This window comes from Ixodes scapularis, unplaced genomic scaffold, assembly GCF_016920785.2.
Source record: "Ixodes scapularis isolate PalLabHiFi unplaced genomic scaffold, ASM1692078v2 PGA_scaffold4__175_contigs__length_147842914, whole genome shotgun sequence".
NCBI lineage: Eukaryota > Metazoa > Arthropoda > Arachnida > Ixodida > Ixodidae > Ixodes > Ixodes scapularis.
In genome coordinates this window covers 105519919-105536254 of record NW_024609879.1, presented here as the reverse complement: position 1 = coordinate 105536254, position 16336 = coordinate 105519919, and the positions used below count along the sequence as shown (strand labels likewise).

Here is a 16336-nt window from a genome sequence, read left to right as displayed (position 1 = left end):
GGCACTAAAGGTCCAATTTTATAACAGAAATGTAATCTATCTACCCTAAACAGCACAAACAAAACCAAAGTTACAGCCACGCATGCCTTTTTTTCTTGTTAAAAGCACAACCTAACACCGAAACTTTTTTTTTTATAAATAGTTGTATATCTTAAAAACGGGCATTTTGTGATATTTGGTTTCCATTTTAAGGAAGAAAAAGGGCTCCCGGGATTTTATTTTACTTCAATAAACAGATAGGTGTTAAATCTGAGTGAACAGGCTTAGACAATATAATCTGAAGTAAGAGAACAAAAACGTGGTTAGGTGGCACAAGACACCGTCCAACTGCCGCTATGCATCCATTTTTTCGTCTATTTATCCTGTTTTAGAGAGCCTTGATTTAAGAGGGAGCGAGTGAAACTGAAACCACGGAAACGGCTCCAGTGCAGATTGGTCATAAGTGCGCATGTGTTGTGTTGTCGCGTAGAAAAGGTGAGCAAACAGAAGGGCGACAACACCTGCTCTGCCTGCCCAATCCTGATTTACTCTTTCGTCTTTTCGTCACCTTCTCGCAGTTCGTAATTCAAACACGGCTATCAAACGGTTGGAAACCCTCTCAAATCTAAGCACACTATTTTTTCGTTCCGTTTCGTTCCGAATCAGAATTTGCGGCTTGCGGTTTCAAAAGAACAAGGGCGATAACACTGCTGGTTTCATCGGCGTGGTTTATGTGGTTTTCTTTCTGTGATCGTGCAGTCGCCGATTTGTGTGAATGCGGCGAAGTCTGTTTTACATCAGTGCTTCAATTTGAAACGAGGGGCTTTACTCGTGAAAAGAATTAGGCACGGCGCGGGATTCCGGCCTCGTAACAATTCCTCTCTGGAAGCGGTGCAAACATGATGTTTCGGTTGTGATTCAAGGGTAGATTGTGTCATGACCGTGAGTAAATCTGCGTGCTAAAAAGTTTGTGGCATTCGTTACTTTTTTTTTTCTAACCTCTGCGTTGGATATTTCTGGAATGTTAGGACCAAGAGCTGTTTTTCGCATGGTCTGTCTAATATCACGGCGGTTACATCGGGAGAAAAAACGGCTTTTTTGTCAGCTCCGCGCCGACTGCGCGTCTTTGGCCGAATATATAGAATATTCGAGTGGCCAAATACTAGGAATTTGATTCGTGAATCGAATTATTCAGGAACTTCCTATTCAATTCGAATTCGTATATTCGAGTATTCGCGCACCCCTAGTTAACACCTATTCTTCGGTAGTATAGCACTCTTGACAGGAAAGGCAGCTTTTTAGGCATTAAAGGGGTCATGAAACAATTTTCTTGTGTTTGCTAACTACTAGGTACTTACACTCACTCTCTAACGTTAATAACTGAATAAACTTGCCTTCAGGCAATGGCAGTCGCCTAAAAAATTCTAGAAATATGAGCATCATTCATCTACTCAACTCGCAGCCAGAACAAGTGGCCACGTGGTCTGGTGCCTATCCTATGTTGCCAACGTTAATCATAGTCATGCGCTGGGGTTGGCAAAGTAGAAAAGGCTTGCTGAGCTCCAGGCATTGTTAGAGTTTGGCTATTCTCATCATCGCAGTGGTTGGACACAAGTCACTAATCGAGTGTCCGCCGAGGCATTGATTGTTAGTTACAAGTCGAAGTCGAGTGCTCATGCAGTTCTCGTGTCCAATCCATGACCCACGCTGGACTGTCGTCAGGCGGGTGGTTTTTATCCCACAATTAAGTCATCAAGCTTTGCAAAGGCAAGGCTGAAAAAAATAAGGTACGCAGTTCTTTTTGATCCTCGCAATTTTACTGCAACAAAGAGGCTTCTGAACCAAGGTGTTCTGTGCTAGTATACTTGGGCCAGACTAGTACCAGTACGCCTCTGCAATGTCATAAACATTCCAACCTAATGTCGTTTCCTGACCCCTTTAAGTGTCTTTAGGCCCTCTTCAGGTGGAGCCATTTTTTTCTAAAATCACTGGGCCCTAGGAAGATAGTGCCATTGCCTTCTCTGCCTGCTAGCAGTAGACAAACAGATACTAACATACAGACAGCCAGAACCTCTCGAAGCAATTGCAATTGCCATATCCGTCCTTTACAACCTTTGAAGCTCCGAAAGGGTCGTTCTGAACCGGCCACACCAAGATCGCTATGGGGCGTTATAGTGCTGAAGGAGTTCCTCGCCAATAAAAGCGTCATTAGCACTGTGTATTCAGTCAACTTATCAGTCATGCCTACTGCCACGAATCTCTTACAATGATAATGCCCTTGCATATTTCAAAACAAGAAAAGTATTCTTCAATGCCGCCAAGCACCGATGCCATATGTGGTGGCGGTGCGGAGATGTGCACTTGTTACCTGTGTGTGGACAACATAATCTCGGTTTCAAGAAACCTCTTTATAAAGCAACGTGTCACTGTGAATTTGATTTGGCTCACCAGGAATCGAGAGATGAAGGAGATACTTCTCATTCCATGGACCAAAATGCCGTCCATATGGGGAGCTTCGTGCTACTTTCCTGGGATCCACTGTAATTTTCCCCAACTTCTTAAAGTTGCAACTACGGCAACACGGGCCGCCCTCCGCATACACACGTAGCTGCCTCAAAAACTCGAATTGCTACGACTGGTTATCATAATCATTAAAATTTTAATTTTCTTACTAGCTAGATTCGGTAATGCCTTAAAAATGTTTTGTATCTTTAAATGGCATTGAATTTGTTTCAAACCATAACCAGTTAAACCCCCTGTCTAGTCATCATAATCGCGACCTCAGGGGGGTCACATGAAAATATCACGTTTCTGATTTGCTGCCTGTTCTTCAGTTGTCTTCGAGTCGTTATAGTCACTCGCCGATTTCGAGCCGGACGTGATTCCATCAATTCGTGTCGCAGTGCCAGGATCTATGGAATTACTATAAAGAACAACTCGCTAGTGACCCTAAAATTGCTGGGAAAATTGCCCCGTCTGAAGTGCGCCTTGGGCCTTTCTCATAAGCTTTGTAGACATTGTTGCCGCATGTGTGCGCAGAGAGGGACTGTGTTTTGGTGGCGCCCCCCATTTGTCGGCGGATTGGCCATGTTTATGGAAGGGGTGCTTCTTTAGGGATAAGCACGGAGAGGTGTCATTTTCTTGCAGTTATTGCTGTTTGTTTGATGGAAGGGCAACTCCCTCTGGTATTAGCATGTTTTTTTGTTTTCTTGTGACCATTGCTGTTTGTTTGATAGAATGACAGTTCCTGTAGGCCTTTCTTGCAACCTTGGTTAGGTCTCGTTGCTGCACATGTGTATAGAAGGGTGATTGTGTTCGGGTGGCGCAGCCCATCGTTGGGTGGATCGGCTGTCTTGATGGAAGGGCAGAGTGCTTCTTTTCCCCCGCCCCCGCCCTGCACACAGGTCCCGAGGGGGCCAACCTGTTTATCTACCACCTGCCGCAAGAGTTCACGGACAGCGACCTGGCGCAGACATTCATGCCTTTTGGCAACGTGGTCTCTGCCAAGGTGTTCATTGACAAGCAGACCAACCTCAGCAAGTGCTTCGGTGAGCACGTCCTCACGGGTTCCTCACCGGTGCACGGGCCAGCAGGGAGTGTAATGATAATGGTGAAGGTTTATTCAGCGCGGAAATTACGGAGTAATCTTTGGGTTTGTAAAAGCATGGTCAGGCTCATGAGCGGAACTTGGCATCCAGAAGGAAAGTCGTAGATCGGTCTACTAGAGAAACTCTGAGTTTTGTCGAGGGTGGCAAAGAATGACCATCTACAAAAGCGATACTCCTAAGGCATAGTACCGATCTTGCCAATGTTTGTTTGCAGGTGGTAGGGGACTCCACAGGATATTCTCGAGCGGCGTAAGAAAAGTTGCATAAATAAGCCAATAAGCTAAGTTAAATTAAACTTTTCACAAAGGTGTCTCTAGGTGGGCCATTTAATCATACTCATGTTTTGTAAGTGTAGGTTTCTGGAAAAGATGTGGGGAAAGAGTGTGTTTTTCTTCTATGTGCGGGAAGAAAACGAAAGCAAACCGTCGGGTTGGTGCTGGTACTTGCATAGGACACCACGTGGTACAGAATCTTGAAAACTTCTTGGAGATGAACGTCCTGAAGCAGATCCAGCAGATCCGAAGGGTGTGTACATAATACAACATGCGAGTATCAGTGTCTGCCGGACAGTTTTTGCTAATATTTTTCTCCCACGCAAGGGAAAAAGCAGGTTGTTTTTTTTTCTCACATTTTTCCCCAGAAACTACTCGGGAAATCTTAGCCTAATAAATGTGCCACTTAGAGACATCTTTGTGAAATGTTTAATTGCACTCGGTTTACTACCTCGTTCATGGTATTTTTTTTTTTAGCCCAAATAGCGTGTGAAAATGCACCGTAGAAAGCGTTGTCGTGTACTGCAATCATTGGCTATGCTTGCATCGTTAGCCACAGGTATGTTTGCATAGACAAAGGTACAACTTTGTTTGGGAGCCATTTCTGTTAAATGCTCTTTTTGCTGGATCTATTCGGGTTAATATGTTCCAACATTTGTTCCTGTTGTATGTTTGATTGTTTGGTGACTGCGCTATACATTAAACAAAGACGCATTTGGCAGAGCAAACAGTTATTTTTAATTAATGTCATTGGCAAGTTGCAGAAATGGCCCACACGCATTTTTACATAAAATTTGTTTTTTGAAATGTTCGTTCATGTATGTCTGTATGTAGTCACTCTCAAGACAAGAGGCACAGGGCATCTCTTGGATACTCAGCCTCTAGCATACGCTCATTACAGGCATGAGCGTCGGCTGTGCATGCACGCTCTAAGCTCGAGCTCGCGAGACATCGAAGGTAGGAAATTCGCGTTGGCGACTGGACAACTGAAAGACCTCTCTTCCATTCTCATCCTGGCATTGGCCATAGATATATTTTAATATTAGGATCGATAATTTTTTGGTGTGAGATATGCAGGATTTGCCATGAAATTTTGGATGTGGTTCTTGAGGCTGGTTCATGCACTTGAGTTTGAGTGTGACTGAATGCATTGTACTTTCTTGTGATTGCTTATGACAGTACTGGAGCCATCTATCGTGTAGTCCTGGTACACCTCCAATTCGTGTTCATTGCCTAACTTTTTTTTTGTGCGTCATTATTTTGCCATGGGCTTCAGAAACCTTTCACAACGTTATAAGCGACCATTTCTCATAGGTAACATGCATACTTGATAGCGTTGTGTGGATATTCTAATCTTTTAATAGTATCTTATTCAATATTCGCTTCGAGATGGAACTGCAATACTTGAACCTTTCGAAGCACTGATCGAAGCAGGTAAGCCCTGTTGAGCGCCCTCCATACGAAGCACCGGTTCACTGTGGGGAAGCAGCACCCGTGGTGCTCACTTTCGCAGGTGTGGCTTTTCTGCATTGCACTGGTGCTTGGTAAGAAGCGTGTTCAACAGGGTTACACCCGTTGCAATCAACACTTTGAAAAGTACAGATATCGCAGCCGCATGTTTATGAGGAAAGCTCTTTTCCATAACGGGATGGTGCATGCACCAGCCTGGTGTATTTAAAAAGAAACGGAAACTTTTTAAATGTTTATATCTACACTGCAGTAACATATTCAAAACTAAACTGGCATGCGTGAGTATCTGTTAAGCAGAGATGCCCTGACATCCTACGTTAGTCATAAGTGTAGTCTTGTGCGAATAGTGGATTTTAAGTTCTAAGTGAATAGTGATTTTGGCCGAATATTTTCGATCCAAATATCAAATAGTTTTCCCACACCTTTCACTACCATTTCATAATGCTTAGGCGAAAACCCAGTTAAACTTGTGAAGGTTGTTTCACTTGTTCATTTATAAGCTAAGTTTATATATATTTATGAACTGTTGCCTCAGAAGGTCTGATGTCTTGGGATGGCAAGTAAATGACGGATTTGACATAAAATGGATCCAATAGAGATGGCCAACAATACCCAATTGAGTGAATTTACGAATCTCGCTATATAAAATATTTTTGCTTTATTCTCGAGTTAAAGAACTTTCAGCTTTTCGACTCTGGTGAAGAAAGAAGAGCAGCAGAGCTGGTACTATGTGCCCCCATCTATGACCAATGACGGCAACCAGACAACCGCAAGCCAGTTGTCTGGTTGCCGCCGTCGCTCATAGATGGCGGTAGCTGTCCAGGGGGTTGTGTTGAGATATATTTGTCTGCGGACACGAAACTGTGGAAACTAGCCCTTAACAGCTCCGCTGTGAAAAGAAAGAATCGTGCATGATGAATGCAGGTTGTAAGGACACCTCTGCCTAACATAGTATAGTCTTGTATATCAGTCAGTTTAATTTTGCAACTTTTACTACAATGTAGATATACACATTCACAAAGTTTACGTTTATTTTAATATACAGCTGGTACGCGTGCACCATTGCGCTTTGAATGTGTGCTTTTCTTCCAAGCACGCAATTGCGATATTCATACTTTTGCAAGTGTGTATTGCGACGGGTTACCCCATTGAGAGCGCTTCTTACCGAGCACCGATGTAATGCAAAAAAGTGGCACCCGCTTCCGCAGGTATTGCTTCTCCACAGTGCACCGGTGCTTGGTAAGAATAGTGCTCAACGGGTGTAACCCGCCACAATCAACACTTCGAAAAAAGCGAATATTGCAGTTCTTCTCAAAGCGAATATTGAATAGTAAATAATTCTAAACTACTATTCGAAATTTCGAATATTTGCACAACCCTACATAGGTGATTGAAGAAACAATATTTACATATGGCATGGATATTTAAATCTCTTTGATTAGGTACAGTTGGGCATCTCTATAGGTTTAATTTTATATGAAATGTGTTGTTTACTTGCCATCCCAATGTAGGCATTGGTCTTATGGATGTTACAGTCATTAAATGTCGCCGACCGATTTTTCGGACTTTGCAGGGTCCGGAAAAACGTCTGAATAATAGAGCAGTCCGAAAAATCAGCAGATTGAAAAACTTGCCTTTATTACGTCCAAGTGGGCTTAAATAAAGCTGTTAATAGTGCCTTGCTACAGGTTACGCCTGAGCGCCTGATTTCAGGTTACGCCTCCCTTTGAGTTTGACAACTTTCTATTAGCTTGAGAATCGCTACCTTCTTTTCTAGTGTTATGGTTGAGTACTTTGAGCGCTTTTTAGCAACGCATCGCGGCGGTGGAAGAACTAATGGGACAATGACGTCCAAGCCAGCGTAGTCCTAAAACATGAGTCACCAAGACGAAATCGAGATGAGAGGCGCAAGTCCACAACTGCAATGGCGAATGAGCAAAGCAAAATGGTAACAACAGCAATGATGATGATAACGACACTCAGCTAGAGAAAAAAAAGCCTTGCGGCGTCACCTATTGGTAGGACTGAGCACTACTCAAGTAGTGCTGCCAAAGCAAGCCAATCCATGTGCAACCAACATAGGATCCAAGAATGCCGCTTCTCGATGGTGTTCCCCGCTGATCGCTTGTGACGACTTTGTCCGAAAAATCTAACTTTCAGACTTCAAGCTGTCCGAAACATCAATCGGTAATATGCATTATTTCTGTCGGGTAGGTCACGGTTCCTCCTCTAGGTCCGAAATATCTAACAAGTTTGAATTATAGGCGTCCGAAAAATCGGTCGGCGGCTGTAGTTAGATCAAAATTAAGGCTGGCTTAAAAATGGACAAGTCTAAGTTTGGCAACAACCTTCACAAGTTCAGGTGGGTTTTCGTTTTAAGCATGTTGCAGTAGTGAAAAGCTTAGAGCAACTACTTGATTTTCGATTCGAAAATATTCGGCCAAAACCACTATTCGCTTGGAATTCGTTTTGAGCTGGAAATTCACTATTCGCACCCAATAGATTGTGCCAGCATCCTCTCGTAAGCAATCACAAGAGCACGCAATGCACTGCATGAGACCTGTATGCAGACTCTGTCTTCAAGTTCGACGCCTTGCAATGGTTTCCTTCTCCCTGTGCAGGCTTCGTGAGCTACGACAACTCCCTAAGTGCACAGGCGGCCATCCAGGCGATGAATGGCTTTCAGATCGGCACCAAGCGACTCAAAGTTCAGCTCAAGAGGTCGAAAGATGCCAGCAAACCCTACTGAGGAGACGCAGCCCCACCCCTCTGAACAGCCCTCAGAGGGAGCGCAGACACAGAAGAAACCTGGGTGAGTGGATAGACTCTCTTGTGTCTGAAGGGAATAAAGAAGTTGAGTTTGTGAATAAAAGAGAAAGACAATGAAAGAGCTTTTTTTATTCACTAACTCCTCTTCTTCCTTCTCTTCATACACAACCGACTCCCCTTTTTGCCCAAGGTGTCCCCGTTCCGCAGCCTTTTTTTGGTGCATCCTTGGACTCTGATCATGAATACTGGCTTGAACCCTTGGCAGAGAGCAATACACTAAATGTGATTACTACTTTTTCAGTATTACGAAACAAACGAATATAGATTCGATAGTGTACTGAGACTATATTTTGATCTTCCTAAATAGTATATTGAAAATATCTGGTTTCTGAAAGAAAAGGGAACTTTGTTTTTCTCGCCTCACAAGTAAACTACCGTACTACATTTTCCGGTCTATAAGTCGCACGCTTGTGTAGGTTGTACTTCTCAGTATGGTTGGCATGGCAAAATCGCATTATTATGCTTGCACGTGTTTATTGCGATTGCGATATATGTGCAGGCAGGTGCCAGTTTCAGTATTCTCACCAACTAATCGAACGAGAAACATAACCCCCACAACGAATTGTTTTGATGTGCTGGCCATCGCTGTGGAGCACTGCAAATGACGGTGCACGGAATTGCCGCATCCAGGCACCTACTGCCACACTTTGAATCGTCTTCAAACTGCCGGGAGAGCAGGCCATTGGCAAGCGCTCTAACGTTCTTCCTTTGTCGTATAAGTCGATATGATTATTTATTATTTAAGTTATTTAAAAACAAAATGCAAAAAAGTCATACCGCTGTATAAGAAGCACTGATTCGGGGAAAAAATGGGACTTATAGACTAAGAAATATGGTATACATGGCTGAACTCTCATTTCCCGCTCAAGATGTAGTGCTAGTGGTTGGGGCCAAATTTCAGAATTTCAAAACTTTGCATTATATGACTATAATAGGTTATAAGCAATGTTTTAAAATTTTTGATAAGGAAATGGTAGCCTACAATGCCTGCGAATGCGTGGAGATGCATGGCGTCTGCTACTGGGAATGGGCCTCATTCCTTTCATTGAAAATTTCCACAAATATTTTTTTAATCTTTTGATTAAATAGGGATAAGTTTTGAATGGCATCTGATCCGAACCACTAGCACTAAGGGTACATGTTCACTTTTGTGGTGAGGAAGACATGGTTCTCTTTTCTTGTAGACTCCAGGCATCTTTGGGTGTTCCACTTCAGTCACCCAGCTGAGTCATTCGCAGCAGGAGAGATAGCAAAAATAAAGTGCACCCAAAGTATATTTGCAATATGCCTCAGAGATTGAAAGTATATTGCAGTATATTTGATATACCCCTCAAGTGTATGTTTTTCTTTTATAGAGGCGCACAATGAGCACCTTTAGTGTATTGCTTTTTTTCACAGGGGAAGAGTACTCTGTGGTAAGTGAGAGTTCAAAACCATGTCCTTGCACTGAGTGCTTTGGGTTTATATTTTGTAAAGAACTTGTGTCTAATATCTATGATTGAAGCAATTGTCGTACATTGAGTCTTCTAGGGCTGCAACAACCATAAACTTCAAATTTCTGGTCAGGAATTTGCGGTAGGAAACCGGCTGGCAAGGATTCATGGACGCTGAACAGGGTTCTAGAGAATAACAGACTGGATATAATTTACACTGAATGGCTTTAGAAACTGTAGTTTCTAAGTTTCTCCCATATAGGAGGCTGATTTTCAGTGTACCCAGGTTATGTTGCAAACTTGTCTTTCATGTCAAGGGGATGACTTGCAAATGGAGACAGATGGGAAATGCACTTCCGTGATAGTCACAATGACTCTGTTTACCATTCACTGTCACTGCATTAGTGCATTCTGCCACCACAGCTATAAATTTGCTTTGCACAACTGGTATGCACTAGGCTTTTGCTTCAACACTTTGTTCATAGTTGCAAGGTGTTTGTAGCTTGATGGTACACTGAGGATGCTGAACACAGCTTCAATGTCCTCCGCTGATGTCCTAGTCCGTTGGGAGGTTCTGCTAACAAATTTACATTGCAGACAACCAATGAGCTAAAAGCTAGACGTAGTAAAAACATTATTTGAAATGGAGTTTTTGCATCACGTGTTTGGTAAAACAATCTGCAGTAAATTTTAAAAGTTGTCTTGGCTGTTTTGCATGGAACGCTCAGTAGTTTTGGTGGTCTTTGATGACCTGGACTGAAAGCTGTAGCGGAACCTCCCAGGTCCCCTTTTCATTAAGATTTCTTTTGATCGGGTGCACACGCTGTGTTTGTTCATTGAAGTGGAGCACATTTTGTCGGTGCATTACTTGCTGCACACACCGGTGCCCGTTCCTAGCACCCGGCCACGTTCCCCTGTCTGGCCGTAACCATTGAGATGGTGTCTTTAACTGTGGTACAGTGTGTGTGGTGCACCTCTTCTCCCGAGAAGAGGTGTTGAGCCCTGTCTTGCCTCGTTTACAAATGTTTGTGCACCTTTATCCCAAGTCACAATAAGGGCCCGTGTGTCTAGCCACACACGTAACAGATTGACTCGCTGCTCTGCTAACCGAAATGAATGCTGTCTGCAGCAATGGAATTTTCTAGTTGTTTCTGCTCAAGTCATTCTTGTGCGTGTGTGGTTGTTCCTTGCTGGAATCACAAGAGAACATGTCACGCCGGAGCCACCAAGTCCAGAACTCGAAACCATTTAGACTCTCAATGGCAGCTGAATTATCAATAAGCTTGTCTGGTCGCCAAAATCTGGCTTCCCGGAGTTTTAGTCTAGGATGGGAATGAAGCATTAATGTAGCCTAAGAGTATGCACGCGTGAATCTTCCTCGGAAGTAGCTGACAATCAGAGAGTTCACATGCAAGTGTTTGCTTCGTTGTACCAGCACGCGCTGCACGCTGCAGCACACTTACTATGCGGGTGGAAACTAAGAGAGGGAAGGAGAAGAGGGCCTGCGGGTATACTGGAGTGCCGAGCTCCGACTGGAATCATTAGTGAGTTGACGCAAAGCCAGCTAGCTGCCTTTGGCTCTACTCACTCTTCGAACTATGGCGTTCGCATTCGACTGCGTGTAAAGAGTAGGGACAAAGGCAGCTAACTTTGCGTCTATGCATTAGTCATTCCAGCCAGAGCTTGGCAGTTTGATAACCCCATACACTTTCTTCTCCTCCTCTTCCTCAGTGTAGCCTGTATAGCTGTTTGCTTTAGTATATGAATCATCTAAACTTGCTTACTGAATGTAAGCACCTCAGTGTGTGTAGCAATCACTTGTTCAGGGTGAAGAAGCAAACATTATGGAACTGTGGCCATTAGATAACGTACTGTGGTGGCACCGGTGTGGATATTCTCATTACAGGCGGTGGTGCGTGTGGCTTCACGTGTCATTGCTTTGGGGACACCTTTTGTCGCTTGTCCATTACAGCCAGTGGTCTCTGTTCCATGGACCGTTGGTGGTCTTGGATGTTTTGCACATTTCGTTTCAAACTGAACGCCAAGAAGCGAGGGAAAATTGTGCATTATGAACTGGGAAAGTTTAGCCTGGTCTCTTGGCTTGCTCAAATCTTTTTAAGGCTCTTCAGCAACTTGACCATCCATTGGAATCTCCCCTTGGCATCTTGGGAGCAGTATTTGTATGTTTGTTTCTACTTCATGGGTAATAGCAGTGAACATTCATTTTCTTAGCATTTCACCATGCAGCTTTCTACCTACAATAAAAAGGGTAGAAAATGTTATCAATCACCAAGTTACCTAGGTAGTCAATTCAGCATAAAACTCAGCTTTGAGTTTATGCAGGGATTTCAAAGTCATTCGATCCTCAACTTGCATTGGGGCATTTTATTTGTATACCTTTCGTAGAACATCCCAGTCCACCAGCCATGGGATCTAGTCTTGGTGCACACCAGGCAGGGACGTAAAAAGTCAAAGTGTCAAGTATGGGAGACATTTTTTTTGTAATTTTTGTAAAAGTAAGCTTCATACTTTTTTTTTTTTTCTTTTTGGATGTTGCTTCCACTTTGAATCCTTTTCCTCCACTTTGCACAAAGATGGTGTCCTATCCAAACTTCGAGATGTAAGGCATCTTTTTCCCACCACCCAAATTTATGCTTGGCCAATCGCCGGCATTGCAGTTTGAAATTGCAGTGCCGAATTGTCGACCTTCCTCGTTTGGCACTTTGACGGCGCACCTCCCAAGGAATGCGTGTTTTCGCCGTTTGCGACGAGTGACCGTTTGCGTAATACTTGTGCCCCACCCCCTAGACCCACGTTAACTGTTTCCCCTCCTCTCCCCTCTGTTTCCCCTCCCCCATTTTTCTTCTTTCTCTTTTCTAGAATGTTCGTTGTCACCTGTCCCTTGTCGTGTGAGGAGTCCCGCAAAGCGTAGCCTGCACACATGCACGCACGCACAGCCTGTGTGTGCAGTCCGACGGAAAAAAAAACTCGAAACAGTGTGAGGGAGAGAGAGAGAAAGCACACAAGCCTGCCTCTGCGCGAATTGTCCTTTGCGGGCGCCGCCTCGCCTCGAAACGACGCTCACGTGGCTCGTCGCAAGACGAGATTCGGATGCGACTCGACTCTGCCCCCCCCTTGTTTTACGGCCTTGTCTTTTGCATCCTCGCCTTTGTTTTGGAGAAGGAACCAACGGGAGGGCACGTGCCGTATTCGCCGAGAAGGAGCCAGCCCTCTTCGATTGGCCGTTGATTGCCGTCCGTGTCACGTGACACGACGACGGGAGTTGAGATTTCTACCAACACCTTCATCGTACTACGCAACGCAGAGTGCAGTGGAAGGTGCAGATATTTCGGCTTCCGCAAGCGCCACATGTTGTGTTTGGCGCACACGGCGCCAATCAATCGGGGTGAACGTTGGCACACGCCACAATGGCTGCCTCGCTCTCGTCGTTTGCGGCCAGTGCATCCCACTGCGCCCGCTTGAAGACCGAATGAATGACGGGGACAAACACCCAAAAGGGGGTGGCAAAAACGTCGGCAGGCTTTTGTCCAAAGGGAAGCACATTTTTTTTTGTTTTTCTTCTGTTTTGTTTTGTTTTTTGTCTGACACAGCTAATTGTTTGCGTGTTCTCCCACCATTGAGTGTTGTTGCGAGGGGTGGTGCTGGAAGCAAACCGTGGTAGTACGTGTTGCTGAGCTTCCCGCTTTTTTTGCGCTACTTTTGTGTATTTTTTTTTAACCGGTGTGCGGTGGTGTGTCATGAAACAGAAAGGCACGACACGTGTGAAGGTGTATGTGGCACGTGGAATGAGGTATTTTTTGTGCTATCCTCTGGCTTTTTTGTTGTTTATTTTTTCACTACGCGGCGGTGTTTTCTTTTGTGGCGTATATTTTCTCTTCGACTTGGTAAGGACGTAGTGTAGACGGCGAGGTCCTTTCCTTCGATGCCTTTTTTTTTTCGTTTGTGGCTAGTGACTTGATGTATTCTTCCCACCTTCAGTCAGGGTAATATGTAGCATTGTAGGCAATTCTCTTTGTTTATTTCAATCTTTAAGTTTATTTTTTCCTTCTTGTGTACATTTGAGACAGTAGTCATTGGTGTGTGTGGTCTTCTTTTTCTTCCGGTTATTACCCTGTTGTGGCACATTATTGTATAACAATGAGAAAGATTTTGGGGGGGACGGCACCCTCTGTGGGCAACTATGGCAATCTCTCGAGCTTGCAAAAAAGGGAGGAGGTGTCATTTTTGATATTTTTGCTGCTGGTTTGCCCCTAACCTCTAAGGTCATCTGTTTGATAACTTTAGTTGCCAACAAGTTGTGCTTTGGAATTTTTTTGTTCTGTGCAGATAGTTAGATCGAATGATCCTGGAATGTGCAGTATTCTGTGTGGTACTTGTTGCTTTCAAAAGGCACATGTTCGTCGGCTCTCTTACGACTCTACGCTTTCTTCTCCACCCATGTTTGTGTTTCTTTTTTAAGAAAAAATTTAACGTCTGTCGCAGTAGTTTTGGTCTGCGAGATTCCATTTCACTAGATGTATTAGCCGCTCAACATTCTTATCAGACATTTTTTTTTTTTCATGTTCAGTGTTGCTTGTACGAGCCTCTGATTCTGAGGAGCTTTCAGTGTTGTTTCTTGGGACGGTTTGTTAACCTGATTTTGTCTTTCGGCAGGCAGACAGGGTCGCGGGGGGCACAGATCGGCGTTGCGATTTGGGCGGTTTTCAGTGGCGGGTGAGCCGTGCAGGGTGGGGCACCTGGAAACTTTCGTGTACCAAGGAGGGAGGTGTATGAAGGGATAGACAGATACAGCCAGTTCATGTGATCGAACACACGCCGACAGCTTGACAACACAATGAGCTTCTTGCGAAATGCTTTACTCGTTCAGCGACGAAGGACGTCTGCTGCCATTGCCGCCTAAGGGAACGGGGAATGTCGTTACTTTTTTCCTGTGTCACGTCGCGTCCTGTGAAAGACAGCAAGCGTGTAAGAAAACACCGTGCCAAAAAAAGAAACCTAAATTAAGATGCATTGAAGCAGAAAACAAACGTCTGGGAATCGGAGGCTTTTCTGCCCCTTTCAGGACCACGCGAGTTGATCGGCGCCTCCGACGACGCATTTTCGGCGCGGATGCGCCGCTACTCTTTGGTGTCGTCGCACGAGTCTCATACCGTTGTTTTTGTCAGTGTATACTTCATTGGGGTTTTTATTATTCTTTTCTACCAGGACCCAGTTGAGTTTCCACTGTGTCGTACGTGAGCGTAGCGTTTTGAAGTGAAGAAACCAAACGGCAATTATGGATGTCAGCTGTGGTCGTGTGCCCCTCCCTTCCTTCCCGTGTTGATGTTTTTTAAGAAAATGAGATGTGGAACACGAGAAGATTCTCACAAACATGAGGTTCACGAAACCCGCCGCGAGAGTGTTTTCTTCTCTTGAGCTGTCTCCTCCCCTCCGCCTTGTGAAACAGTACTACACAACACGACACCATCACAGACACAGATACACACGCGGGCCACGCTTGAGCCTCCACAGAGACAAGGAAAAAAAAAAAAGGATAGTCACTCTAGATTTGTGAAGCTTATTCTTAAGCGTCTACTTTTTTGTGTTTGTGGAACGTACTGTGTATCGTCTGTGCAGGAAACAGCTGTGAGTTAATAATATAAGGAGAAACAAGAAAACGTGACGGTGGAGAGCATTACGTGTTTCTACAGTGCAAAGGCGATTATTTTTGTACCTGATGATAACTGGAAAAAAGGGATGGCATAGAGATGTTTTTTTTTGTTCTTCCTTATGGGTTTTTATTTTTGAGGTTTTTCTCGTCTTCTCCCGTTTCCACCACACTGTGTCGGTTGATGCTGCCGGAACGTGTGAATAGAAGGCTATAAGTATATCGGGGCGAAACTGGAGCACAACTCGACATTTTGGGCGCCGACATTGCTTTCCTGGGAGGGATTGCTGCCGATACATTGCACACAGAGAGAAGATAAAAAGGGAACCCCTATTTTTAACCTCTGACAGGAACATAGATTGTTTCACCTCCGTCTTGAGTTTGAGAAAAAAAGAAGCTTTGGTTGTTAAATGCATACATGCTTGTGTGCAGCCGGGTGCCGGAGAGGTCTTGTATTTAACACCAATATTCCTGTTACCACAAGTGATTACTGAGTTACTATGCTGATGGCACTTCGGTTTTTGCCCTTACTTGTTTGCTGGAGTGACATTGAGTACAAGCAGGTGTTTCTTCTTCATTATTTTATTCTAGTGGTTCTCAAGAAGGTCCTTTTCTCAATTCAATTTTTTTTTCCCCTTCAGAGTTGATTGTGCTGGCTGTGTATCCTTCCCCATCCCCCCCCCCTTTTTTTTTTCTCGGTGTATTGAAACTTGTGGGAAGGTCACTTCTCCCTCTCACCTTCTTATTTTGCTTGTGGTAAGAAGTTACCTTCTTGTTAAGTGCTGATGTCTCGCACCGAGAGTTTGGGTTTTACAACAGTTTGAAATAAAAACACCCAAAGTAATGGTAACTTACCAGCTCTGTTGTGTCTGCTTTGTTGCTTATCAAAGTGACCTTGAGGTTGTGGTCTAAGGCAGAACACCCAGACTATCTTCGTGACCATGGGTCAGTCACTGGGATAGACTGAATGACCATGAGAGTCACTGGGACATGTTACTGAATAAAATTATCAATGAACCTGTGACTGACCAGTTTTACAGATTCTTGTAGCAGTCTGAACAGGTGGCTGCATGTCAA

The 16336-nt window shown here is 44.2% G+C and overlaps 1 protein-coding gene across 26 annotated transcripts in view; it reads left to right on the top strand.

The window, feature by feature from the left end:
* LOC8034521 (CUGBP Elav-like family member 1-A) overlaps nt 1–16113 on the top strand; it is a 505021-nt gene extending 488908 nt beyond the window's left edge. For 18 of the 26 annotated variants that reach the window (XM_042293297.1, XM_042293295.1, XM_042293296.1 and 15 more), the window contains 3 exons: nt 3348–3527; nt 7951–8141; nt 12472–16113. In XM_042293297.1, the coding sequence (XP_042149231.1) occupies nt 3348–3527; nt 7951–8078 (308 nt within the window). In that variant the 3' untranslated portion in view covers nt 8079–8141; nt 12472–16113. The remainder of the gene's footprint in view (nt 1–3347; nt 3528–7950; nt 8142–12471) is intronic. The other 8 variants (XM_042293308.1, XM_042293309.1, XM_042293306.1 and 5 more) reach the window with 1 other exon arrangement.
* Nucleotides 16114–16336: the final 223 nt, after the last annotated feature.